General features: G+C 41.8%; 3 protein-coding genes across 6 annotated transcripts; 1 reads left to right on the top strand and 2 right to left on the bottom strand.

Annotated features, from left to right (window-relative positions):
• Nucleotides 1-16: 16 nt before the first annotated feature.
• On the bottom strand, nt 17-7,145 carry zbtb3 (zinc finger and BTB domain containing 3). 3 transcript variants are annotated; one of them, XM_080416491.1, is made up of 4 exons: nt 7,099-7,145; nt 6,690-6,798; nt 4,721-5,561; nt 17-4,379 (listed from the first exon to the last, which is right to left on the bottom strand). In XM_080416491.1, exons 3-4 carry the CDS (start codon nt 5,545-5,547, stop codon nt 3,215-3,217), a joined length of 1,992 nt encoding a protein of 663 aa, XP_080272617.1. In that variant the 5' UTR covers nt 5,548-5,561; nt 6,690-6,798; nt 7,099-7,145; the 3' UTR covers nt 17-3,214. The 3 variants fall into 3 exon arrangements, with proteins under 3 accessions (XP_080272617.1, XP_080272616.1, XP_080272618.1); XM_080416490.1 differs by having other exon boundaries at nt 6,723-6,798; nt 7,099-7,113; XM_080416492.1 differs by having other exon boundaries at nt 7,070-7,112.
• Nucleotides 7,146-8,086: 941 nt separating this feature from the next.
• Nucleotides 8,087-14,021, top strand: trpt1 (tRNA phosphotransferase 1). 2 transcript variants are annotated; one of them, XM_080416758.1, is made up of 7 exons: nt 8,087-8,526; nt 9,553-9,634; nt 11,620-11,789; nt 12,276-12,453; nt 13,093-13,149; nt 13,292-13,402; nt 13,705-14,021. In XM_080416758.1, exons 1-7 carry the CDS (start codon nt 8,467-8,469, stop codon nt 13,725-13,727), a joined length of 681 nt encoding a protein of 226 aa, XP_080272884.1. In that variant the 5' UTR covers nt 8,087-8,466; the 3' UTR covers nt 13,728-14,021. The 2 variants fall into 2 exon arrangements, with proteins under 2 accessions (XP_080272884.1, XP_080272885.1); XM_080416759.1 differs by having other exon boundaries at nt 9,558-9,634.
• fermt3b (FERM domain containing kindlin 3b) lies at nt 13,418-27,461 on the bottom strand. The gene is made up of 15 exons (XM_080416757.1): nt 27,238-27,461; nt 25,675-25,799; nt 24,841-25,074; nt 23,884-24,000; nt 23,057-23,225; nt 22,844-22,946; nt 22,363-22,470; nt 21,563-21,697; nt 20,965-21,011; nt 20,399-20,523; nt 19,586-19,692; nt 19,106-19,327; nt 18,304-18,428; nt 17,506-17,647; nt 13,418-15,332 (listed from the first exon to the last, which is right to left on the bottom strand). The coding sequence occupies exons 2-15, from the start codon at nt 25,796-25,798 to the stop codon at nt 15,153-15,155; spliced, it is 1,938 nt and encodes a 645-aa protein (XP_080272883.1). The 5' UTR covers nt 25,799; nt 27,238-27,461; the 3' UTR covers nt 13,418-15,152.
• Between the last annotated feature and the right edge of the window lie 424 nt (nt 27,462-27,885).

Genomic DNA, 27,885 nt, shown 5'->3' on the forward strand with positions numbered 1-27,885 from the left:
AAAGTTCAGTGACCAACATGTTTATTCAACATTGACAATTCACAGTAATGAAGTAACATTTAGCCTAAGCATATTGGCTACAACAATTTCCATGAATAATATAGTTTTTTTGTCAAAGCTTACCGCCAGGTGAAAAGTCTGAGGGTGTCAGAGGGTCACACGCCTGCCTACCTGTATGAAAATACAGGCGCTGTCTCATTTGCAAGGTAGCATTTTCTTTTCTTTTTTGAAATATAGCTGCTTAGAACTGTATCACACTACAGTAGGAAGCATAGGATACAAGCATCAAGTGGTTACTTGCCTGCATAGCATATCCCCATAAGACTGTGCAGCAAGGCTGGTGGCACTGACATCTTAAAAATGTTTTTAAAATAAAATACAAAATATAAATATATAAAATTAAATTGCAAATAAAAACAAACTCCAAAACGTCATTCATATTAGCATTTTTAATCACCTCTGTCAATGTTCCCGAAAGGCTTCATGATTTACCATATATAGCACCATGTAGTGTCAAATTTTTGTTAGTCACATTACAGGACCTTTCTAGGTTGTCATTAATGTAACCGTTTAGGTACCTACTGTAATAAGGAACATTCATTCTTATTTCTTAACTTAGTACAAATGTGATAGGATGTAGCCTTCCAAATGAGACAGTGACACAGTTTAAGCATCCTATGGTTTGTGCTGCGATGCATTTCCATTTAAGATGTATAGACCCGTTTATCTTATTGGTGTAGAACAGTCAATAATCAAAACCCTACACAAATGGTTGAAAGAATCATAGGTATTGCCTGCAATGCAAACTCTTCTGAACACATTCGCTCAGTCCAATGCTACCGTATTTACAGATCTTGTTGGCACAAATTCATATTACACACTAGTTGAAAAGATAAAACTGAAAAACCACACAAGAACAAGGCCACTCAATTAAAAATAAGTTCATTAATATAATACAAACATTTTTGAGTCCAGGGAACAGTAGGGCTCTAATTACACTGACACTTATGATACTGTACAAATATTAACTTTAGCCCTCACCCTCATACACATTCAGACATAATATTGACCTTCCTACGGGGCAACTGATATCAAGTTGCTGTGAAAAGGAAGTAATAAAACAAAATATTACCTCTAATACAATATAGAGGAACAAATATAGCTAACCGGAGTGTCTATGCAGGGTGCGATTTGAGGAAAAAAGAAGAGGGTGGGGTATTTTTGAAACGTTTCATTCATAAAAATGAAAACATGAAAGCTATAAGCTTACATCCACATACAGCAACAAGCCTATAGGCTATAAAACATTTGACAATATTGAAATTTCAGTCTCAATTTATTCGAGAGGGGGTGATTTCACTCAATTGTATCAGCATCATAGTGTAAGGTCTATCTAGGAACAAGTGGCAATGGGGAGAACATGCTAGCTCCATACAGAAAGGACCCAGTTAGCTCCCTGTGGGATTCGAACTGAGGACGTGGTTGCTGTGAGGTAACAATGCTAACAAGTGAGTCACTCAAGTAATCTACTGTAGTGGAGTTTCTATCATTATAAATCCTACTATTCTACTAAAATGGAGATAATAACCGTCTGTCACTCTGTCCAAAGTCCATTTTTCCTCCCCAGTTTGTTGACCATTACTGAAATTTCACATGGCCATATAAGCATATCACTTTTTACAAAATCTTCGTAGAATCTGTAGTTGCGGTTGCAGACGTACAGCCATTCCATGGTTTTATTGTTTGTTGGGTGTATCGGGATGACATTATGATGACCAATCGGTGTACAGTACAGGAACATTTATGTAGTTACGTAGCCATTCTCGTAAATTCTAAGTGGGGTCGCCAAACAATCTGAAATTGCACATGTCCATTGGCATATGCAGGGACTGACGAACGCTGGCCCCACACTAGAGGATCATTTGCCTGATATGGGGTACAATTAGCCCCTCCTGACAATCATGGAGGAGTCCCCAATTCCAGGTTGGTCAGAACCGATTCATTATCCTGTAGTGTGAGGGCTTCACAGACATGATCTTATGTCACCAACTGGATTGGACCCGATCTCAACAGTATGTACGACTCTGAACCCTGTAGTATGAAAGGAACGACGATGGAATGTTGAGCAGAAACCTGCAATAGCCAATGAGAGTGAGCTGCGGGAAACGTCAAATAGGCCTAGCCTATAAATTTACCTATTGTTCATAATTTCACACCTGTTAAATTCACCTGTTAAAATACGTTCGGGGTGGTTCATTTGGACATACAATGGATAAATGAACACAGATGATTTCACTATGTGGGTTACCTCATGCCTGATGATCTTTCATTTCATCATCTGAATCCCTCGCTTCTGTGAATGTGAATTCCAAACAAAAATAAATTAACCACAAATTCGAGTTAAAGCAATATTAGTTTTACAACCAAACCATTTGAGGCATTGCTATGGAGATACATATTTTAACAAACAATGTTGTGCATAAGAGATGAAGTGTGTTTCTGTGCCGTGAAAGTAGATAAGGGACGGATCAACATAATAATTGGGTGAGTGAAATTCGACACATTTGTTTTTGTTATAGACATCTCTTCTGTAGGGAGAAACATTGTTCTGCTCTTAAGTCATATTAGATTGCGCAAGTTATACTGTGAGAAGTTTAATATGATCACCAAGTGTGTGGTAACGTGCCTTAACCGTCTAGTAGTGTGTATGTTCTAATGATTAAAATATTAAAATAGCCTAAATCTGTCTGTGGTCTCCCATTTTTAAAATTGGTTAAAATGTCACAAAAGCAACCGATTTCCCAATACATAGTATATCCTATTCGTTGACACATGAAGCTGGCAGTGGTTCATGTTACGACAGGTTGATTATAAACATTACTGGAAGCGATTCAATGTTCGCTCAATCACTTGCTCACACAATACATACACAATAGGTTCAGCTGGTGGGACATTTGTTTAAGTAACTGGTCACAGTGTTGGAACTGCACGGGGGCCGACAGTGGTCCATTTCTGTTTTCATATGGCCTTTTGCGCAGTGTTGTCTATTTTCTTTTAAGGTGTACTATGGTTTCAGTCCAGGGTCCAGGTTAAGCATAAATCTATGAGTGGGATAATTTTCATTGTCCCCCCCGGGAATAAAAACAAATCACCAGAGTAACCACCCCTCCCTTGGCAAATACCACACTGTGTACATGCATATACTGTATATGTGTTAGCTGAGAGGTGGTGCTGGTGCTGGTGGTGGTGGTGGTGGTGGTGGTGGAGGAGATGGTGGTGGTGGCAAGGGAAGCTCAGAGTCCCCTTTGCTGCGTTTTGCTGGTAAGCTATGATCATGAGCCTTGCGGATGTGCCGGTACAGGTCACCTGACTGAGTGTAGCTCCGGTAGCAGTAGCGGCATTCATAGGGGCGCTCGCGCGTGTGCACTATGGCATGGCGCCTCAGTGTGTACGCACAAGAGAAAGTCTTTCCGCACACCCCACATGTCGGCACATCCTCCACAAAACCCCCCACGGCATCCTGGAAGTCCTGTGGGTACATGGGATGGTCAGAGTGCTGCGAGGCCATGGATGAATGGAATAGAGAGGAAGGGAAGGAGGAGGTGTCCTGGGACGAAGGCCCGGCACCAGAGGAAGAGGGAGACAGAGGGAAGGAATAATGTTCACTAGATTGGTGACTCATCTGTAAGAGGGCTTGTGGGTGGGCAGAGAGATAGTGTGGGCTATTCAGCTCCTCTTGTTGAATGTCATCATCATTATCAAATTCATCTTCGATTTCCACCACTGTCCCTCTCGCCCTCCCTCTCTCCTCTTCCTCTAGTTCTTCATCAGAGATCACAATGGCCTCCACCTTTATTTTGACCATCTTCCCATTTTGCTCTTCCTCACCCTCCTCCTCATCCTCTACCCTCTGTCTGCGCATCAGGGGCACAGATCTTCCATCATCTGCGCCAGGGGGCACTCCTCTCTCTCTCAAATCTGCCATCTCCCCCCCAGAGCTGTTCAAGGCTGGGGCTTGGGACTGGGGATGCTGCTGAAGGTCTGTATTATGTTGATGGAGTGATACAGTATTGTATATTCGAATTTGGGGATGTGCGCGTTGGGATGGGGAGCTGTGCCTGAGGTGTGCCTGCAGGACATCAGAGGACTGTCTTTGTGTATGGACAAGTGTTTGGATCTGTGCATGTCTCTGGTTAGTCTCTGACAATATCTGAACATTATCTCTGTCATGGCGCACTGAGTGACTGTGGTGTTGGGGGCCAGGGGAGAGGCTGGGGTCCGGCTGGGGTATGGAGACCACTGACCGACCACTGGCCTGGCTCACAGGGACAACAGCGGAAGACGAAGAGGAGGGCTGCTGCGTAACGTTAGTGCTGTGGCTGATGATGACAGAGGAAAAGGATGGTCATAATCTTACAGTTTCACAAAAAGACCATCAATGCAATAAATCACATAACATCCAACTTTTTTTAAGGCAATGTGAATCACAGATTTTTTTTCTATCTGAGGACTAGGCAATACCAGTAAAACGTACCTTTGGGCAGGTACAGTAATTAATTTATAATGGTGCAAAACATTCAGTGTTTAGTTTGAACCGCTTCTGCACTGGTAGTTGATATCAAAATCACAATTTAGCAGCTATGCCACAAAATCTTTAGCCATCTGCAGCCAATGTAGTTTGTTTTGAAAGCAATAATGATTCTATTTCTAACGATCATACCTGTATGTCTCAGTGGTGCTGCAGGGGCTACACAGTGCTGACCCTCCACCCTGACCACCAGGCCCCAGTGTGGCTTGACCTGCAGAGGAAGGGTCAGATTGTCCTGGCGTGACCCCCAATACCAGTCCTCTAGCTGATTGTAGAGGAGGGACTTCCATGCCAGGCTGGGTAGTGTCAGCTAGGTCGGGGCTCAGTGGGGTGTGTGCACGAACCTGTGACAGTGCAGCATCCACCCTTCTTTCTGACTTCACCGGGTCCAGATGACTCCTCTCTACTGCCGTGGATACCGATTGCAGCAATGCAGCCATGGCACCCACATTTGAGTGATCTGCACCAGACTCAGCCCCACAGTCACTCCTGCTCTCTCTCTTTCTCCCCGTCTCTGTCTCGCTCCTTGCTCCAACACCATCTTCAGAACGAGTGCTATCCGCTTCGGCCAGGGGCCCTCTTCTCTGCAGTCGTCTCTTACACACCCGGACCACCTCGTTCATGTGCAGGAAACTGGCCGCCGCCAATATGTCCTCCACTGGCAGAGAAGACTCTAGTTGCAGGACACCCTCATACACGAAATCCAAGAGCAGGCCAAAGGCACCAGCTGTAACAATGTCGCTGTCCAGAGTGACGGAGCTGCCGGAGTCATTACCGCTGGTGCCCCCCGGAGGATCGGTGTAGAACATGTGGAAGAAAGGCGAGCAAGAGGCCAGAACAGCACGGTGAGCCAGGAAACGAGAGGAGCCCACCTGAACGGTGCAGTCACACAGGAAGCCCCGCTGGCGCTGGGAACGCAGCGCCGAGAGGAGCTGTTGGGAGTGCTGAGGGAACTCCATCACCTGGGACAGACCTAGAGAGAGAGAAAGAGAGAGACATATTGAGTAGAGCTGCCAACTCTCACGCAATCAGCGTGAGACACGCGCAAATGACGCTTGGCTCTTCACACGCACTCACGCCAATCGCCATACACCAATCCGTATTTCTCACGCCGACAAATCATCCCAAGTGGAAAACTGTGTTAAATCATGCACCTCTTGAGTAATCTTGGATGACTATGCATGGGTTATAAGTTTATAGGTTCCTGTTTTAGTTGGGATTACACAATGGGGGTGCCGGTCAGGCACATTGAGCACAAGAGGTGGGCCCATTTTAAGTATTTATTGTAGAGGTCATAGTGGACATAACAGGATTGGTTTGTCTACGGCATCAACGGTTATCAAAATATTCTCTAAATTACATAATGAACTGGAAATCAGGATATTACCATTCTCATAACTGGAAATGAAATCCCTCAAATCAATAAATCAAGTTATAATTATACAATCATAATATGCTACCGCTACACTAAAAAGAACACACCAGCACCAGCAGTTTCACATGACATAAATCAGGTGAAATAAAATAATACTAAGACAATGAATATGGAATTGGATAAACTTACTTTTTGCAACGCAAACAAACAATAATAACCAAACAACAAGAGGCTGATGTGACAGACAGTTAGCCATCCATCAGCTGACAAGGAGTCAAAAGGGGCTTTTGTATCCCCGTCGCAAACACACACACACACACACACACATAAAGGAAACTCACTGTAAAAAGAGAAGGGAGTACTTGAATATAAAGCTCAACGTGTCTGCTCACACAGAACTACTGTCTCTACTGAGCATCTTTCCGTGTTCACACAGACAAAAGCATAAGAAACACACACACACACACACACACACACACACACACACACACACACACACACACACACACACACACACACACACACACACACACACACACACCTCAGAGCAAGGGGGGACACTTTAAGATGATCAACAGCTGTAGTTACTAGGACGACAGCAGACGCAGTCTGGATAACACTGGATAACAAACACACTGTGTCACACCTCTTCGCTCACAGTAGGCACTGGGATACATAACCTCGATGTATAAAACCCACAACAATCATTTGATATAGCCTATATACCTGTATATAAACTGGACTGGAGTGATTACTGACTTGGCTTCATTCAAAACAGAGTTGACCGTCGCAGAGAATCCTCCTCCACGTCATCAGGTTGACCTCATGTTGGGTCCTAATGAAACACACAGGACAGACAGACAGCAGAATGAAAAGCAGGATAATAACTTTGTCTAAAAGACACCATAATAACAATGGCTGGTCAGAATGTCGCAGCCACAGCATTCCACGAAAAATAGCTAACATTTAGCTGTAGCCCAGATAGATGCAAACATCCCAATCAGCTAGCTAGCTTAGCTCTCCCTCTACACAGCAATGTACAGCAAGTTGTTTACTGAGTGTCCCATTGTGTTGTAACGCATCGTCATATAAACATATTAACTCACTACAGTATGTTTATATGAGTAGATTTTACCTTCAGCTGCTGACCAATGTTTTTAGAACAATAATGACACTTCTTCTTCTGTGGTAACCAGTGAGCAGTGTTGCCAGGTTTTGAGGGAGAAACAAGCAACCAGGCCTATGAAAACAAGCCCAAAAGAAGCGAGCTCCGTTCCGTGCGAGCCCTTCAATCGCTTGTAGATCTGCTATTTTTTAACTTTCATTTCACTAGATTCGTGTCAGCGCCTCAGTGACGCTGATACCAAACTAGTGAAATGTGAAATGAAAGACACTTTACACTCAGAAGGCTAGTTTGAAGGAGCAGCGCAGCATCAGCACGACCTATACAAACACAGTGGAAAGGTGAGCATCAGCAGATATTTAAGGACTTATTATTTACTAACAGAGATTGTTGTTTGTTGACACTGACAGAGTTAACTGTAGCGACGTGTGGACCAGATAACAAGTGAAATAAATAAAATACTGATGGAGGAATAATAAAATGAACAGACAGGGAGACATCACTGTTGCTGGTCAGTCTATATATATATATATATATATATATATATATATATATATATATATATATATATATATATATATATATATATATTATAATATTATTATATATATATATATATATATATATATATATATATATATATATATATATATATATATATATATATATTATATATATTATATATATAATCAAACAGGACATGAGGACTGTACAATCCAAATGATGTCACTGTCACTGAGTTAATAATATAAATGATAGCCTAATAATTATTATTATTATCATCATTATCATTATTATTATTATTATTATTGTTGTTGTGTTGTTATTATAGAGAAGGTCAAGTATTAGGTAAACAGCTGCGTGCGTTGTGTTGATAAAACAGAAGATTGAATAAGATACGTTATGTATCTTTCAGGACCTTTCCCCGCACGGAGCAACTCCCTACTTAATGCAGCAACATTCGATGGGGGGGATGACTATCAAGTCATATTCTACTGATTTAAACAACATTTAGTTAACAAGCCCAAATAAGCAACAACTACACTTTAGAAACAAAACCGCAAATACCAATATTTACAAGCAACTTTACAGAAAAGCAAGCCCAAAGTCGCTTATAATAAGTGGACATGGCAACACTGCTAGTGAGGCGAAACAACGCACTGTAACCACCACAGCGCCACCTACCGCCTGAGTGTTGGAACAAAGAGGAAGTTCACTGTCCTGTGTTTGTTTACATGGATTGTGGACTCCCCGTGTTTAACTTCTCCTGCATTACCACCAATACAATACAAGTATCACATGACACAAGTAATCTACAATAACGGTGAGCTCTGTTTGAAGCTGCATAGGTGACTGACTGACCTGCCATAAAGTGACTGAATGGACAGTGACAGAAGGGGAGGAAAGGGAAGAGGCAGGAGAGGACATGGTGCTGGAGATGTGAGTGAATACCCAGTGATGTCCAGTAACTATAATAATATTACTCCGCTACAATTATTTGAAAACTTTAGTTACTAGTTACTTTGTAGATTTTGATTATTATTACAAAACATACAGTAACCACTTCAGCCCTATATATATATTACGGCCATTTGAAAATAGCAGATCTACAAGCTCTCGATGCGTCGCGCTGCGATGCATGTGAGCTTGTAGATCTGCTATTTTCAAAAGATTTGTATACATTTGAAAACTTGAAATGGGACATTCTGCATAATGAGTACTTTTACTTTAAGTACATTTTGATGCCAATACTTTTGTACTTTTACTCAAGTACATTTTGAATTCTAGACTTTTACTTGTCACAGAGTATTTCTATATTGCAGAAATACTTTTACTTAATTTCCACCACTGCCTATAGGACTACTGACCATTGAGTTCCATGCACTCTGTACGGAGTAGACCTCTAGACCTACTGCACATATAAACAGAGCTGCTACATTTAAACACATTTTAAATCTGAGCCTTTTTTTGTATACTATTTAAATAGTTTTGAGAAAAAATGCTGCCAAAAAGTGACTGCAAAAGATTGCTGCAATTTGTTTCAAAAAGCTTTCTACTCTGTATATAACATGTATATAACACAATGCTGTACCCCCTCCAACTGTACATGCTTTCCCCATTTCTTCTTAAATGGTTCTTAATATATTTTGACACTTGCTTTGGCAATGTAAACGTATGTTTTCTCATAAAAGCCTGTTTAGAATAAACATAGTGATACCATGGCTGGCACGCACCGATTTTTACTTCTTGAAAAAAATAATATTGATAATTTGCTTGGCTTCATCAACTCAGAGATGTCCTAGTGCTGACTTATGTCTGGCTATATGAGGGCGGACTGTGTCAACTATCCATTATGGTCCTATAGGGTCTACAGTATATTTACACCAGTGCTATAAATAGAACAGAGTGTGAGAGAGTTATAATACATCCATCCACAGCTGTTCCTTATTCCCCCCTTCCTTCCAGGACAGACTTGGCCGCCTGTCAAAGTCTCTCTCCTATGTTTTACGTCATGGAGCCAATCAGATGGACCTTCACATGACTTCAGGTGAGCTGCTTATTTAACTTTTGGAAGAACCTATTGATCTTATACAGTCAATTGTCCCTCCTCCCTCCTCCCCTCTTTTTTCAGCTACCCCCATTACATCCCCCATGTTTGATTTTGGACATAGTATTTAATTGATTTTTGCGTTGGCTATTCAAAAATAGCAGATATACAAGCTCACAGCGCATCACTTTGTAAAAAATCTGTGAAAAAAATCTGCGGCCAAATATTTATAACTTTTTGGGGTCCTTGGCACGAAAAAGTGAGAACTACTGATTTATAAGGCATTTGTAGAATTGGCCTCAGGTCTTAATTAACCTGTTCACTCATCTCACTACATATCACAATGTCATTGGGTAACATCACAAATCCATTCATGGTGACTCCTGCCTGATCTCGTCTGTCAACCTGTCCATTAGCAATGCAAACAAGAAAGGGCTCAGGGCCGATCCTTGATGTACTGTAAGCCCACCCCCTAATTTAACCCATACGTAACTCCTGCCGCACTCCTCAACACTGTCACGCATACATATCCTGCACCATTCTGACATACTTCTCTCCCACGAGTCCTGACTTCCTCATGTAATACCACACTTCCTCTCCCGGCACCCTATCATTATGCTTTCTCTAGAGTTCTCTGTCAGGTTTCGAATCTCAAGTTAAAAAATACATTATTTGTGTTGATCTGTTCACAGATGATCTTTTGGGTTATTCTAAAGTTGGCATTAATGAGACCTGATCATTGGTCACATCACAGTGTGTATTTTATATGCCTATCATATGATCCCAGAAATCCGTGACTCCATTCAGTATAGACTTACACATTGCTTGGATAAGTGTTGGTCAAGGACAATTGATAAAGTCTGATGTGAAGGTTCTTTGTTGATGAGTCGCCAGCCACACAACCATTTTGTGCTGTATCCATTTTGACTCCACTGGTGAAAGACCTTCTAGCCAGTATGTATCTGTCTAGCCCCGTTTTGAACCTGACTCTCCACGATAGCTCCGAGATGAGGTTTAAACGGTTGTTGAAACAACCGTTTAAACCGCTTGTTTAGTCAGCCTGTGCCATGTTTCCCCATTGCAGCCAAATCGGGAGCAGTACTAACACCTGCGGTCGGGGTTTCCCTGGGGTTGAATGGGAAAACATGAAACGGCTATTTCAACCCGTCGCTTAAATTTCACTTTTCACGATTATTTTGCAAACATCTGTAGGCGTCTCGGACTGCAGTGGAACCTCATCTCGGAGCTATCGTGGAGAGTGAGGTTCCAAACGGGGCTAGTAACTGTCCCGTAAAGGGCACTTTACAAGGGGGTATGTTATGACATTTTTAGTTTACAGAAGCTTGTTGATTTGATATGTGTTACAGAAGCTTGTTGATTTGATATGTGTTTTTAAATGTTCTATTTAATTCCATCAGTTAAAGGTTCGATGACATTCATTTTCACTTTTTTAATTTGTTATGTTTTTTTGGGGGTTTTATGACCTCAATTACACCCAAAAAATCTGAACTTTGAACATTCAGTGGATTTTCTGTGGTCTGGGGTTTTCTGAATAATTAGGCTGAAAAGTAATCTGAGCTTGGCCCTTCGACAGTGAGGTCACAGTCGATTAATCCCGCCCACTCTCCTCCTCGCCCCTCCCCTCCCCTATCCTTTCCTTTGGGGGGGGCGGAGCAGAGGCGATGATTGACAGGCAAAATCCCTCACCAGCGACACCCGCAGGCAAAGATTTCTTTTTTCATTGCAGTTGAAAAGGCTTTAGAAATGTGAGACAAAAACACCTACAGTGAATCACTGGAGTGGAATTTTCAGTTAAAACTTTTTGTACACGTTTGAAGGACCAGGACAAAGATTCTGAATGTGGTGTAAACATGAATGTCATGATACCTTTAATGTTCTTGCCAGGTACAGCTTAAAAAATAATCAGCCATTGATTGTTCTCCATAGGTAGCATTATAGACATAACTCTCATCCTTGGCTCTTAGATGGCTTCCTATATGTGGACAATCTACTGGCCCACCCACAGTACCGCTCCTACACAATAGAAGATGTGGAGAGAGTCGTGGCAACCAATGACAAGCAGCGCTTCAAGCTCCGCCATCACCCAGAGGATGGCCGCCTACAGATTCGAGCCAATCAGGGGCACTCAGTTCAGGTACATGGAGCAGAGATTTTCTCATGGGCTTCTCAAGCTCAGCAGGGTATTCTTTCCCCACTGATTTCACCAAGCCCATTCATTCCCTTGGCTGTGGTTTCACTAGACAGCAGGTAGGATTCGGAACAGTGGGAATTTCATTAATCCATTCATGCGCGTCACTATTGAGATGACAAGGCATTTGGCTACCTAGTCATGCTGTATATACCTGACACACAGATGTGAAGTAGCCACTGCTGCAAATGTCAGGAGTTGTTTTAAATCTGTTCTTTTGAATGGTCACTGGCCATAATTGTCTTTATTTATTTTTCTGACTTGGATCTAGTTACATAATTTATTCCCTTAGCAAGAGAGCTGAGAAAAATGATAAAATGGGATTTTCACCCAGGTTTCCATAAATGTCCACAGGAGAGCCATAATCATGCTTAATCTGCCCCAAATTCTGCAGTGTACTTCTAGAGAGATTTCTGTGTGTGTCATTGTTAGGTAACAGATCTGGAGCTTAAGTCGGTTGCAGCCGGTTCTTCAGACTGTCCTGGCGAGGCGGTCCATGGCTCGTACCTGCGTAACTGGAGCTCCATCCAACGTCAGGGAATCAGCAGGATGAATAGAACACATATCCACTTGGCCCCTGGCCTGCCAGGGGAGGACGGTGTTATCAGTGGTAAGGTATGGGTGTGTGTGTGAACAAAGTATATATTCAAGTAAATACTCGAGTACTCAAAAGTACAAATTACTGTACGAATGACATTTTTCTTGATAATATCAGTGCATTGGTATTCATTTCCCCAAAAACTTTTAAACAAATAAAATGTAGCAGATCTACAAGCTCACAGCGTGTCGACGTGTTGTGAGCTTGTAGATCGGCTATTTTCACTATATTTGAATTGAGATAGAGCTCACCGATTCTTGAGAATTGGGACAAAACCTTAAAATGTTTTATTTATTTTTTAATATTCTTCAATTATGCCGGGAAAATACATTTTAAAAGATCAAAGTGTTGACTGACAGTGTTGAATTCACTGCCATAGGACGACTTTGACGACTTTTTTCCAAAGGCCCAGACTGCCAAGGACGACTTTGACGACTTTGGACGATTTCTTCGCTGGCAGTGGGTCATTGATTTATTTATTTATTCTGGCAGTGAATGAGTTAAACCAACCAACCTCCCATAGTTGATTTTTTTTAGGTGAGACAGCAAACCTTAGGATATGTCTCTCCCCATTTGCTGTCAGACTACTGTATGCTATCTAATAAAGGCCACCAAACGTGAAAATGATCAATATGCCTGTTCTTCCACCAGGCATGAGAAGAGACTGTGATCTGGCGATATTTATTGATGTCCCCAAAGCCCTCACAGGTATTACTAACCCCAAATGAACTTCTTAACAACATACTACATCACACCTTTTGTGTTAAGTATTTCTCTTAGAAATATATTTTAGAGAGATGCGTAACACGTGTTTAACATTTTACACATTTGTTTGTATATGACTGTACAGATGGTATTGAGTTCTTCTGGTCAGAGAATGGTGTTTTGCTGACTCCAGGGAATGCAGAGGGCAAACTTCCCCCCAGATACTTCAGCCGAGCCCTGAGACTGAGGCCGACAAGTAAGGCCAGCTTCTAACCGCTTAGCATGCATGGACCGATGGATGTAACAGTTGAAATATGCCGAAGTAGGACAACTTTTTTTTGTTGATTAGATATGTGTTGAAATTCTTTTATTGGGAATAACCCCTTGAGATGTACCATCTTGTTTTCAAGGCGGTCCAGTCCACAGATTACAAAATACAGAATTCATACATTTAGACACAACATTTCACACACCGTTCAAATAACAGCAACAACACAAAGAACTAATTTTCTTCCTCACCCAAAGTCATTCAACTAATTTATTTCTCTTGCATTTCAGGGTGCACCCTGCCCCTGGGATAACAGTGGGAAATAATGCTCTGTCATTGGACATCAAGGGCCTAGGGGCTGACCGTGGCAGCACCCAGTAGTTGACTGTCTGCTTGTTCCCATGGAAACATCTATTATCAAGAAATAATATCACAAGGTAGATGTTTAGTAAACCTTGCAATAGGAGAACATGAAACTTGCCCCTCAATGAGAATACATTGAAAACTACTGTATATTTCATTGTAAAGGTCCTTAAACACCGGGGCGATTTTTTTCATGCGAATAATACGTTTTTTTAAAAAACCTTATAAAGTCAATGCAAGCTTCCACATCAGTTTCGCGGAGCGAAAAAAGCGTCTTTTAATTATTCGGAACGAGTCTGAATTTTGCGTATATTCGCATATTCGCCGGTGTGTAACCGCCTTTAGAAGCAAATAAAGAATATTGAGGCTTAAAATGTGGATTGCCTAAAATCCACATACATTTGTCAGGACACTCTCTTAGTGTAATGGCTAGAGAGATGTAAAAACATAGGTTTTTATTTTATTTTTAACATAATTGCATTGTTAAAGTTTAACATTTTCAGCCGAAAAAAGCCTGGGTACCGAGGTGACTTTAAGGACACTGGCAGGGCTTCCTGTTTGAGAGTATGCCGTATGGGAGAGCAGATACTGTTCGATGGGAAACTGGCAGACATTGCGGTTCAAGTAACTGACTTCCTTAACTGCTCCTCTGAGATATGAACAAACATACATATACACAATATGCCAGGGGAGATAATTAGTTTGAAGCTTCCTGCATAGGAAATAGCTCAAAATGGCACCATATGCCATTGCCATAAGGACAGACAGCAATTAAAATGCAAATAGGAAGCATGATTCTATGAGTGAATTCCTGTGTGGAACGAAAACTTCACAGCTCTATTTATTTTAATAAACCTTTGTTTATTCATGAGACTACGTGATTAATATTTCAATGTGTTTTTGCATACTGTGCGTTGCTGACATGACACTTGGCAAATATAGTTGCTCTAATCAAATTGCTCTAATCAAGTTGCTTTAAACAATAGTGCTACCCTCAGGGCAGACACGAGATGCAGACCAACACTGATACAGCACTGAATGATTTCTTATACAGAGGTGAATATGGACATTTTCCTAGTGCCTCACCTTCATTTCTAAAACCAGATGATGATGGCAACCACGAATACCAACAAGTTTTCTCTTCTAACCACTGGTGCAAGAGTGAGTGACAGAAAGGTGTGGTAAATCACATGAGTTTACCTGGACTCCTCAAAACCAGATGTTTTCCAGGTGTCGATGGATGTTGTGATTTATAGATTGGTGTATTTACTATGTTTTAGTTTTTCGGATTTTATTATTTATTTATTTTAAATAACTATTCTTGCAAGAAGATCACAGCTGACAATTAAATGACTATGTCTTCATAGCTCCGGTCTTAAAGAGCTTCATGGCCACCGGTCAGCTTGTGGAAGAGCTCCTCATTGAGTGTGTCACTCTGCTCACGGTTGCGTGTCGACATGAAGATGTAGCCTCCGATAAATTCGTGAACAATTTTACAGTCTGCGGTCACACAGCTGAAGGCGATATTCACCATGCCATCAAACTCAATGGCCACCTGTAAGGTTGAGGAAACAAAACACACACACACACACACACACACACACACACACACACACACACACACACACAACACAGAGGAAGAAAATATATCAGACACTTGAGTACAAAAAGCAGTTCAACTCAAGCAGATAATGGCAAAAATAAGCTCAAAACGTCTTAAAAGCCCAGACCTGCCCTATTTTAACTATATTGGCCACAAATGCCAAGGCTGGGTGTGCAATTGAGTTTAAAGCCAAATTTACTGTATGCTTAAAATAAAATCTACAAAAACATTATGTATTTTCAAGAGTTTGATGAAGCTCTCTAACACCCCATGTGTGCCAGCATCTTTTAGAAGGCCAGTATTACTGGCAAAAAAGGCTGTATTACTGAAGTACAGTCTGTCTCAAGGTGGAGCTCAAGCCCAGATTCTTCACCTGCACAATATTTGTATTTGTTTCTGTAGCAGCAGTGAGGCTGCCCTGAAGAGATTATTTACCTTTGGGTCGAAACGGCCAAGGTCAAAATCGACAAAGAAAGGATATATTTTCCTGAAGCTTGAATGATCAGCAGCAGAATGTTTTACTTTTTGGAGGAAAGGTCAAATGTCATATATATATTTAACAAAAGAGGACTCCTCCACATCCAAAAAACCCTGTAGGAGGTGCAAGTCTAGAAAGCAGGCATATAAACTGGAAAAAAGGGATAGACCTTCCATAAGGAAGGGACTGCACACCCCAGAGAACAGAGATGGACAACTTACACTTGTACTACTGCGTTAAGTGATTTATTAGCACGATGTGTTTCGCCGTGAGCTTCGTCAGGTGCTAAACAAAGGTGTGAGTGTTACATACATATATAGTGACATACATAAAACAGTTCCACCCCTCCAGGCGTGGTATAAATCGTTCAATTAATTAAATACAGGGAAGGGCAGGCAAAGATGCTGTATACACAAACACCATGAAACAAACGGATCAAATAAGAACGCATTTAGAGAGAAAACAATATGTACCAACAAAGGGTCCCATCAACCCACCACAATGGTGCAAAGAAACCCATCTATAGTCAAAATTGTTAATTATATAGGGAAGTGCAACCTTATTTGTAAAGAAATATACATAAATAAATATAAATAGGGCAGTGGGATAATAACACATTTATAACATTTCAAATTATAGAAAGGGGCTGAGGTCTAAACTCTCGTTTGTTATTATCCCACTGCCCTATATATATATATTTATTTATGTATATTTCTTCATACAAATAAGGTTGCACTGCCCTATATATATTAACAGTCCCATTTTGACTGACTTACTTGGCCTGCTCCATGTTTAGCCCATGTCCTGTCCTGAGGTCCACTTGGATTGTGCCCACCATGATATTGGTTTCAATTTGAAAACTTTGCATAGCATAAATTTGTCTAAATGGGTTTCTTTGCACCACTGTGGTGGGTTGATGGGACCCTTTGTCGGTACATTTACTATATATATATTTCTTTTGATGTGTATATATTTATCTCTAGATGTGTTCTTATTTGATCTGTTTGTTTCATAGTGTTTGTGTATACAGCATCTTTGCCTGCACTTCCCTGTTTTTAATTAATTGATTGATTTATACCACGCCTGGAGGGGTGGAACTGTTTTATGAACACCTCACACCTTTGTTTAGCACCTGACGAAGCTCACGGCGAAAGTAAGTTGTACATCTCTGTTCTCTGAAGTGTGCAGTCCCTTCCTAATGGAAGGTCCATCCTTTTTTACATTTTTGTATATGTATATGTATATGTATATGTATATGTATGTGTATGTGTATATATACATATACATATACATATACATATACATATACATATACATATACATATACATATACATATACATGAATGTGTATACAATTCCCCCCTTTCCCGGGAAACCTGATCGGGGTCACGACACCAATTTAACGCCCAGAATCCGAACCCGGGTCTCCCGCGTGGAAAGCCAACATCTTTTTTTCAATTATTTACTGAACAAAACTGCCACATTGGTATAAAAACAATTAAAATAGCATAGTCATAATTTCCTCCATTCCATGCATGGCAATAAGACCAGTGGAACTATTATTTAAAATAATGCAATTAGGAATACAATGACATAACATTTAGCGATTGTGTGCCCTGACAGAGGTAATGAAAGGATATAAGTGACCTGTTTGATGTCCCAGTTGACATTCCACTGCCTCATGGTGTTGTAGCGCCAGGTCTTCACCACGTCTCCCACCCCCAGGTCGATACGGATCAGGCGGTTTGGAGCGATGCCCAGTATCTCATCCTTACGGCTGCCCTTGAACCTGCCGGGCCAGACGCCAACTGTCAGTTCATACCTCACCATTTACCTTTTTTTTTACCTTCCTTGTAATAACACCCAGACTTTGGCTCATTTGTGCATAACACTGTTGTGCAGACATTGTGTGATGGTAGAATGTTAAACAAATGTTTTACCTCCACTATTTGGCCATTCATGACATTGTGTGAGTCTAATGAATGTGATGACAAAAACTACATATATGGACACACTTTTACATCAGTGGTTCTCAACTTTTGAATTTCAAGGCCACGGACCCCCATTAGATTTTTATCTCTGGGACCCCAATCTACACCGTAAAATCCAACTCGGGAGAGTTGAACCTGTGAGGGTCCATTTGGTGATTTGTACACTCTCGTCTCATTTGTACACTCCACAATGATTTGTACACTCTCAGAGTTACAATACAGACCCATAATTGTCCATCTGGTTCCTAAATAATAACTAATAGTTCCTGGGGGCCCCAGCTGAATAATTTAGCTGCGGCCCCCAGGGACACACTCGAGGACTTCAGGATGTCCCCGGTGAACCACTGCTTTATGTAAGGATACATTTTTGCTGTGTGGTCAACATGTTATCTGGGGTCAGCTGCTGATGCACCACAGTTAGCTAAGTTTGATCACAGACGCTTGTTCTACCCACCTGACAACAACGTATGAGATGCCAAAGTCAGGCAGGGACTGCCATATCTGCAGGAAACGCAGCAGTGCTTCAGTCAGTGAGAGCTGAGCCACATTCTGATAGGCCTCCAGGATACGAGGCGTCAACTGGAGAGAAAGAAACGGGTACAGTATGTAATCTTGTAATGTAATCTACATGCAGAACTTATTTATTTATTTATTTGCACATTTAAAAACAACTTTTTGTAACAACAGCATAATATTTGGTTGGGATGTGCAGGTGAGATTTAGAAAACCCTGTGGGGTTTATAAAGTTAATCTCACCTCACTTAACAACAACAAAATACAAAGTAATAAAAACCAAACATAAATTATGTTCAGATTAGTGGTTGTTGGACACAGGATGCAGAACACTGCCTGTGGGGTTAACATGGGGCTATTTGGGGGTCCTGTACCATGGTCTCTCTATCTAGAAACACATCTAAGGAATTTGGTGAAGGTTTGAAGTTTGCAGCTCTTGTATTTATTTAATTTATTTGAGTCTGTGAGTGTAAACGTGTGAGTATGTGAGAGCACACATACATACAGTATGCATAGATAATTGATTTTGAATATCTACTGTATGTGCTATGCAAAGTTTTACTTTGAGCTCAGCCTTTAACTTGGTGCAGACTCCTCCAGCTGAAAATGAGTGGGTCGCACAGTTTCAGGAAACTGCCTTCTTCAGTGTGTCAAGTATGTACATGTATACATGCCTGTATGAGTGGTAACTCAGGCATGAACTTTGAACACAAATGCTATCGCTCCTGTCCTGTGCACAGTACCTGTTTGACCTTGTACTTCTTCTGGTAACGTGGCGAGACCAGGCTGTAGGTGTTGATGCTTTCATCTGGAGCTACGGGACCGTTGCTGGAGCTGGGGTTTGCCTTCTGCATGGTTAGGAAAGTACGAATGTTTTGGATCTCATTCTGGTAACTGCTGTCTGCGAGGCTCTTGCCTTTGGAAGCCAATTTACATCCAGCCATCCACTGGGCGTATTGCTGCTCCTGGAGGGATAAAAGATAGCGGGAGTCACACGGCAAAGTAAAATGTAATCATGAAGTCAGGTGCAGAACCGTGTATGGGAAGTAGGCTACTTTTACAGTAAACCCTGGAAATAAATTCAAATTTCTCATGTATTTATAGCAGTATTTATTGTAACTACCGGTACCTATATTTATGCAGGTTGACTGACTTTTATAACATAGAATAAAGGGGTGAGGGGGGGAAACAAAATGAAGAGTATCAACCAACAAGTGTCTTACATTCTCACAGCGTAGATAGACCTCGTTCATGCCCTCAGGGGCTGGAATCAGCAATCTGATGAGGAACTTCTGTCCCGCAACATTGACGTCTGGAGCCACTTCACATCCTGTATGCAGAACATTGATAGAATACATGACATTTTGCTTGTATTAGATACAGCACAGAGGAGACTAATTGGAGCGAGTAGGGATGACTTATACAGAGGTCATGGGTCAAATTTGAAGCCACAGTGTTGTGATGGCTTGGCTCATGTCTCAGCAAGTCATTTTTTATTATTTATTTATTCAACATCATTAGCGCTTGTTCTCTTTTCACTGAAAGGTCCCTTTGGAATATGAGTTTTCTTTGCTTTTACAAGAGAGCCCTGTAGTCCAATTCAGAGTACTAAACACGGGTCACCAAATAGGTCACATTGGTTTCATTAACGCAAGGCTTCATGAAGAATTGAGAGGAAAACCTCTGTCAGGTCTGAAGTTCTATATATGCTGAGAGAGCTAATGAGCATATAGGCCGATCAATGCCGGCCATGGCTATTTATTTACTGAAGTGAGACTAAATAAAAAAGAAAGTGAAAGTTGTGCATACAGTGGTGGTGGCGTGTGTGTGTGTGTGTGTGTGTGTGTGTGTGTGTGTGTGTGTGTGTGTGTGTGTGTGTGTGTGTGTGTGTGTGTGTGTGTGTGTGTGTGTGTGTGTGTGTGTGTGTGTGTGTGTGTCTGTGTGTGTGTGGGGAGGGGGAGGGGGAGGGGGGGGTATCCAAATGAAGTTGATTAAATATGAACATGATTGGAATAACATTATAACACATGTCATACCTTTGAGGTTAATCTGTTGAATGGGCTCTCCAATGCTCTCCTCTTTGCTCTTGAAGTAAGATATCGAGGTATCCTGGAACTTGAACCAATACTGTTTGTAACCCTTAAGTGTCAGCCTCTTAGGTCTGAAACATACAGTCAAGCTGGTATAAGCTGGTGTTTCAAAACTGTCTGAGCGCTCAATTCTGTAATTCTGTTTATTTCAGTGTCATGTAAATACATTATCTCTTCAACATAAACAAGTCAAGGTTTGAGAAGAAATTTGTATTTAGAAATGTATGACACATATGAATTACTAATGATATGGCTTGTTCATGTGTTATTAAGCATTTACAAACAGGCCATAGTCTTAAAAAATGTGTTACGTCAGCTGTCAGTGACACTGACAAATGATTTAGCAGAAAACAAGCTTTGTAGATTGTACAAGTTTATGAATGAAGAATAACTGTGTTATGTAAGTATAGGTATCTGTTGTTAGTTGTTACTGCATGGAGCTATTTGAGCTTAAAGAGAAGGCATATCATTTGTGTTGGACAGAACAGAGAACCTGGAAACTAGTTTTTTACCTGAATATCTTCAGATAATCATTGAGCTGTGGTGCCGTCATGTTATCCTGTTTGAAAAAATAAAACATTTAAAAGAAGATTAAAGTTCTCTCTCTGATTGTGGGAAAATGCAAAAGTAATGTATTTTGGCATCATTTTCTAATCTGTATATATTGTGTGTGTTTGCAAAATTATAGAACCAGCATTTGCAAAAGCAGAACTGAATGCTGCTCTGAAAGTGAAACTCACTAAAAGTTATTCAAAAGTTAAAGTGAAGTTGTTTGCTACCCCAAGCAATTCACATAAACAATGTAATTGTCAGTGGTTTCAAATACTAATCAATGACCAACAGAGAATATATCTTTTATATAATGTTTAGTGTAAAGTGTTTTAGAAATCCATAGCAGTTACGGTGAAGTTATTTTTCACTGGCACATACAGTAGCGTATTTGCCCTTGAACGCTATGAGGGAATCAGCCGCCTTTCCTTCCCTAAACTGGAATTGTAAAACAGACTTGGAAGAGAGCACAACTTCACCTGACTCCTGACTGACTCCCAGCAGGAGGCTGCCCTCCATGACCCCCAACATAATAAATAAAGTATATCCAAAATATCTGACCAGCATATCAGAGGCAGAGCTGCTCTCTCCTTCCATTTTCACCTCCAGGCACTGCAAGGCTGATTCCAGATCATCCATAGCCGCATTGGAAGTCATCGCCTGGGGCTCTGACAGAGACAGCTTGCTGATGTGATACTGCGTGCGTGTGTACGTTTGTGCGTTTGTGTGTGAGTGCGCGTGTGTGTGCGAACGAACGTGTGTGTGCGAGCGAGCATGTGTGCGTGTGTGTGTGTGTGTGAGAGAGATAGAGGAGACAGACAGACAAACAGACAGACGGATAGAAAGGGGAGGTGGGGCATAGCCAGGGAGACAGGGACAGACAAAAGGTTATTCTAAGTTTTTGATTACATATGAGGCAGATGGTGGCGTTGGAGATTGCCACTCAATTTAAGAAACCATATGCTGGTCCTGTGTGGTATTGGTATAGGACGATCTAATCTGTATTTGTGATGATTAAATATTTCTCCAAAGCCATCAAACTAACCCTGGAGCTGAATAGAATGTTTTTGCAGAGACACCTAATGGTTTTTTTTCCCACACCCAAATATACTTTATCCTATAATATGCTATAAATTCTGAGCTAGAAAGTAGCCACCAGAAATCCCCTCAGGAGATTTGCATAGGACCCTTTGTACCCTTTGTACCTTGCCATGATGTAACTCCAAATATTAGCGAGGTATCTTGAATTGCTAATATTGTGAATGTAATTCACGTTCCGTCTGGTAGCATGTAAAACCAGCAGTAGCTACAGTATAGTGGACCACGGTTGAAGGAGCTCGTCCTTTGGCAGCTTTGTGTACCTGTAGAGCCCCGAATAACATCATCTCTTCCTCAGTGCAGTCAATGTCCTCCAGCAGGATGGTCCAGCGGGCCTGCTCATACAGCTGGGTCAGACGCACCGCATCATACTGGGAGAGAGAGAGAGAGAGAGAGAGAGAGAGAGAGAGAGAGAGAGAGAGAGAGAGAGAGAGGTGGAGGGTGGAGAACAGGGAGCAGTAGAGTGTGAAGAATGGTTGGGGAGTGATAGGATGGGAGGCAAAGAGGAATAACAATGACATCATGGAGAAGGTGTGAGCAGGAGAAAGAGGAGAGCAGGGTGTGAAAGAGAAGTGGAACAGATTACAATGCTTTAAGGATAAAAGAAAATAAATGGCATGCTGAACACACACACACACACACACACGCACACGCACACGCACGCGCACGCACACGCACACGCACACGCACACGCACACGCACACGCACACGCACACACACACACACACACACACACACACACACCTTGGGCTCTAGGTCATGGTAGGAATAGTATTTGAAGCGCAGCCAGAGTTTGTCATTCTCCCGAACCCCCTGCTGCATCAGAGTACGCGATGAGTCCAACCACCTGTGACAGAGCGAGAAAGAGAGAGAGAGAGAGAGAGAGAGAGTCCATTTTCACTGTGTTGTTTGTGTGTGTGTTTATGCATACACATGCACAGGCCTGTTAGAGCTAACCTGCTGTTGATGTGAGCCTTGTCCACCACACTGGCTGGACGGTACAGTTTGGCTATGGCCTCTGGGACGGGAGCAGGCTGGGTGACTGACAGCATTTTATAGACCGCCTCCGTCTTGGGCGAGTCCGCGAAATGAGGTGGCATGCCATTATATAAGCACGGTTGAGATACTGAGGGGCGGAAAGAGAGAAGCAGGAGGAGAACAACAGGGTTGTCATGGGAACTGTCAGTGTGTCCTAAAAAGTTGATTTGGTTATTCATGCCTCAACATGTTTTGATAAGCCTATATTTAATATTTTTATTCTGCATTGTCCCTCAGCCCTGACACATTTTCTACAGATTTTCTACAATTCAGAAATACACAGGAAAAAATACAACTTACAATACGATGCGGCAACCTGGTTGGTAAAACAAGTAAAGGGGTTAAAACTACCCCAGAGAGATTCAGGAGGTTATGGAGACGCACATTTACCATGCCATGTCAGTGTTATCCACAACTGCATGACAATTTGAGGTTCTATGTTAACAATTTGTAATGTTTAGTTTTGTTTTTGGCTGACCACAAATGCTAAGAATGTTACTTGATTTAGCTCTGAATAACAGCTGGTAAATTAAAAAAAATGTGGGAATTGAAAGGACAAAGTTGTTAATGAATGAATACTGTGTTTGTGATAGTGGTCTTTTTCTAAAAGATTTCAGCGACTTACGGCCGTGCATAAAGTCACGTTTCAAGCTTTTGTATTTGAATTTTCATCAAATATTGCAAAATTGCATAGTGGGACAGCTAAGGTGCGTAAAAAATAAAAATTACATTTTCATGGCTACTACCTGACGCGAGTGGCACTTCGGTAAGATCATATATCTCCTCAACCGCATTTTTATCTTTCTTTTTCTTCTTCTCCTCCATTGGTCGAAGGAGGGAGAGTTCTTCGGGATGGCGGATGTCTACGGAAGGAAACATTAAGGGAAGATATAACATAAGCAATTACCACATTTTCGTAGCATATTTATTAATCGTTTGTGAGGTAGGCCTCATCCTACAGCAGACCTTGTGGTGCAATGATACTGACTCAGAACTACTGTCAGTCTGACTGACTCTAGATCAGAAGGTTACGTGTCTCAAGTTGATCTGCTCTCGTTACAATCGGATACACAGGGTCATTCGTTGGCCAATCATGTCACACCCATCTATCTCATCTACGTTAATAGGCAAATGTTGTTGTGTTTGGGCAGAAATCTCCAACATGTGTGTTTCGTGTGTCACGGTTTCACCGTAAATAAATGTCAAATTAATATAAATGGGAGGTAGGCTACACCTCGTCTGTTTGAGTCTTATGATATAATTTGTGTAGTCTGAAGGATAGCAAAACTTAGATTTAGACCCAGTACCCTAGCCTGTCTCAACCAGTTCAGAAAACAGAAGTTTACACAGACGTGAATGTCCTCTCTGCGATGAGAGAGGATAGGCAGGTGGCAGGAGTAACCAAGGAAGACGCAGAAAGACACAGACTGGAATAATATCTGCATTTAAGCCCAAGATTCTACCGAAGATTCTACTGATTCTGCTGTTTGTAAAGTGAGTGAGTGAGTGAGTGAGTGAGTGAGTGAGTGAGTGAGTGAGTGAGTGAGTGAGTGAGTGAGTGAGTGAGTGAGTGAGTGAGTGAGTGAGTGAGTGAGTGAGTGAGTGAGTGTATGTGTGAGTGAGAGTGAGAGTGAGTGAGTGAGTGAGTGAGTGAGTGAGTGAGTGAGTGAGTGAGTGAGTGAGTGAGTGAGACCAAGACTTACTCAACATCTTGCAGAGCCCCAGCACCGTACGGAACACAGGACCTGAGAAGCAGGCTCTGAGGCTGACGGTGATGCCGTTAGGCAGGCCCAGCCTCAGGGGTTTGTGCTGGGTCATGAAGTGTAGCCGAGCGTCAGCGTGGACACCATACTTCTCCAGTGTCCACGATGACCGCAACAACCACTGCTGCTTCTGTTCCCACCACAGGGCATGGTCCGACCAGTCAATCTTCATCTCTGCAGAGAAAAGCACATCCTGTAGGTCAGGAGATACTGTGGAATGTCTTTGGATGATACAAGTGAAATATGTGTGCTTATGTATGACCTGGAAATTGTGTTAGCGTTTGTGTGAGTATACAAAGAAAGGAGAAAGTGACCGATCATAAAACTGAGACCCACATCTTGCATTAGAATATGATCTGTATCTTGATATCTTATATCTGGATAATTAACGATCCTATCTTGCCTCACGTTTACACCTGGCTGACTTTAACTGAGATCTGATCACAATGTGAGCCAGAGCCAAATCGGCGGCACCTTCATTAACATGCATTTTTCCTCATACAGATAAGATATCCAGATACAGATATCATTTTAATGCAAGGTGTAGATGGTAACTAAGAGACAGGGGCACATGCCACATACTGTACAAAGATAGAAAGTATGTCCACTCTGTCCAGTCTTAACACAAAGACAGACAGACAGACAGACAGACAGACAGACAGACAGACAGACAGACAGACAGACAGACAGACAGACAGACAGACAGACAGACAGACAGACAGACAGACAGACAGACAGACAGACAGAGATGGAGATATAGGCACAGTGACCCACGTGTCTTCTCCACCAGTTTAAGGATGACTCCTCCTATATGGAGTTCAGAGGTCACACTGATGGTGATGGGGGGGGCATCAGGGCCCAGGTCCTCCACTGTGACTATCAGGTCCCACGCTGCCATACTGGAGGAAAGAAGGGAAGAAAGAACGTAAGAAAGAAAGAAAAAAAGAAAGAACGTTTATTTTAAATCCATCCAAACCAAATGTTGTTCTATGTTATAGAGCATTGTAAGTGTTCAAATTAGAAAGTAAAGTTCTAGACATGCTGAAAGCGGGTTGTTCTATTACATAGTAAATCAGAGATGGATGAGCCTAGGTCTTGGACCTTTGAGCCTTTATCTACAACATTTCAAGTCAAGATTGAGTAAGAAACCTACTCAAACGTACTCAATTGTACTTGTATTCAATTAGCAAATCACATGATACAATGTAACACACACACACACACACACACACACACACACACACACACACACACACACACACACACACACACACACACACACACACACACACACACACACACACACACATCAAGACTCCTTGATCTTGGAACAAAGAAGTGGTGGACGTGAAAAGCACGTAGTCTGAGCAGGTTAGTAAGCCCTCAGCACTCGCTAACACCCTGGGTTGATCCAACCTTTTATTTAAACACAACAAACAAACATACACACACACACACACACACACACACACACACACACACACACACACACACACACACACACACACACACACACACACACACACACACACACACACACACACACACACACACACACACACACACACACACACACACACACACACACACACACACACACACACACAGACTCTCTATATGGACTGGGTGGGTGAGCTGGTTGAAATGACAAGCCCATTCTGATGAGCACTTCCTATTTCGGAGTTCGACAATCACCAGGGATGCACACTTCCGCTTTCAGACCCAGCATGTCTACAGTCTGTCCAATCTTATCCAGTCACCCACTTTGTGTGTTTGTGTCCAAGCATGTGTGCGTGTGTGTGTGTGTGTGTGTGTGTGTGTGTGTGTGTGTGTGTGTGTGTGTGTGTGTGTGTGTGTGTGTGTGTGTGTGTGTGTGTGTGTGTGTGTGTGTATGCCTGCGTGTGTGCGTAGGGATCTTTCCAGCATCACCAAAAGGATCTTTGCAACAGTTGTAGGGAGACTATGACTCTTTGACCCATGTTGTATGTATCACACAATCATCATCATAGACATAAAGTGACTAAATCCTACCCATCCCCACGTAGACCTGTGTTGCAACTGTGGCCATCTCAAATTCAAACCATTGTGAACCACTATGTCTGTTTCTGCATTACTCTCTCTTTCCCTCAGAGTATACTGACAATATGTTAAGTGAAGTTTGATTTGACGCCTGTTTACACGTTACTCAAGTATTGCAACTCAATTGAGTCTCTGAACATTTAAACATGCAGGCCCCAGCTGCTTTAGTTCTCTCTCTTGATTTTCTGTCTCTCACTCTCTACGCTCACACACACACTCACATAAATGCACATATACATACTATTTTGAAATACTTACAGTGTGTCTCCTTTATCCAAAGTTTCGTGGATTTGGGATGTTTCAAGGAGCCTCCTCACCTCTTCTCGTACTCTGAAAAAATGTCTGGTTCTACGAAAACCTTCTACTGCTCATCTCTCTCTCTCCCTCTCTCTCTCTCTCTCTCTCTCTCTCTCTCAGGCTGAGTGAGTAGGTTGTGATCTGTGCAAGTGCAACAGTGTTGGTTGGTTGTGTGTGTGTGTCAATGCTGTCAAAAGATGGCGTTCCTCTTTTGTCAGTTTCCGCCAAGCGGAAGTATACTGCAAGTGAGTGGAGACAGACTGACACTAGGGGGTCTTATTAAGCAATGTATGTGTTGCAGGGTGTGTTAGAGGAAACTGTAAGGTCTAAGATAAACCCCCACACACACATTCACAGTACTGTCATTAACTTGGTGCAGCCATTTAGAATCATGTTGTAATGGTTGTAATGTGGTTTTCATTACATGACTAAAACATTAGTTTCTATAAGACAAGGATGATGAAGGCGGAAGCATGAGTGATTTGAGATATTGAGCAGATAATACACCTACTCCTAGGCTAGTCTACAGGATGAAACACATTTGGTTGTGTGAACTAAAAATAGTTTAGTCATTGTCATTGTTAAAGGTAGGGTAAGTGATATTTTTTG

Source organism: Gymnoscopelus braueri, assembly GCF_963280865.1.
Source record: "Gymnoscopelus braueri genome assembly, chromosome: 20".
NCBI classification, from domain to species: Eukaryota; Metazoa; Chordata; class Actinopteri; order Myctophiformes; family Myctophidae; genus Gymnoscopelus; species Gymnoscopelus braueri.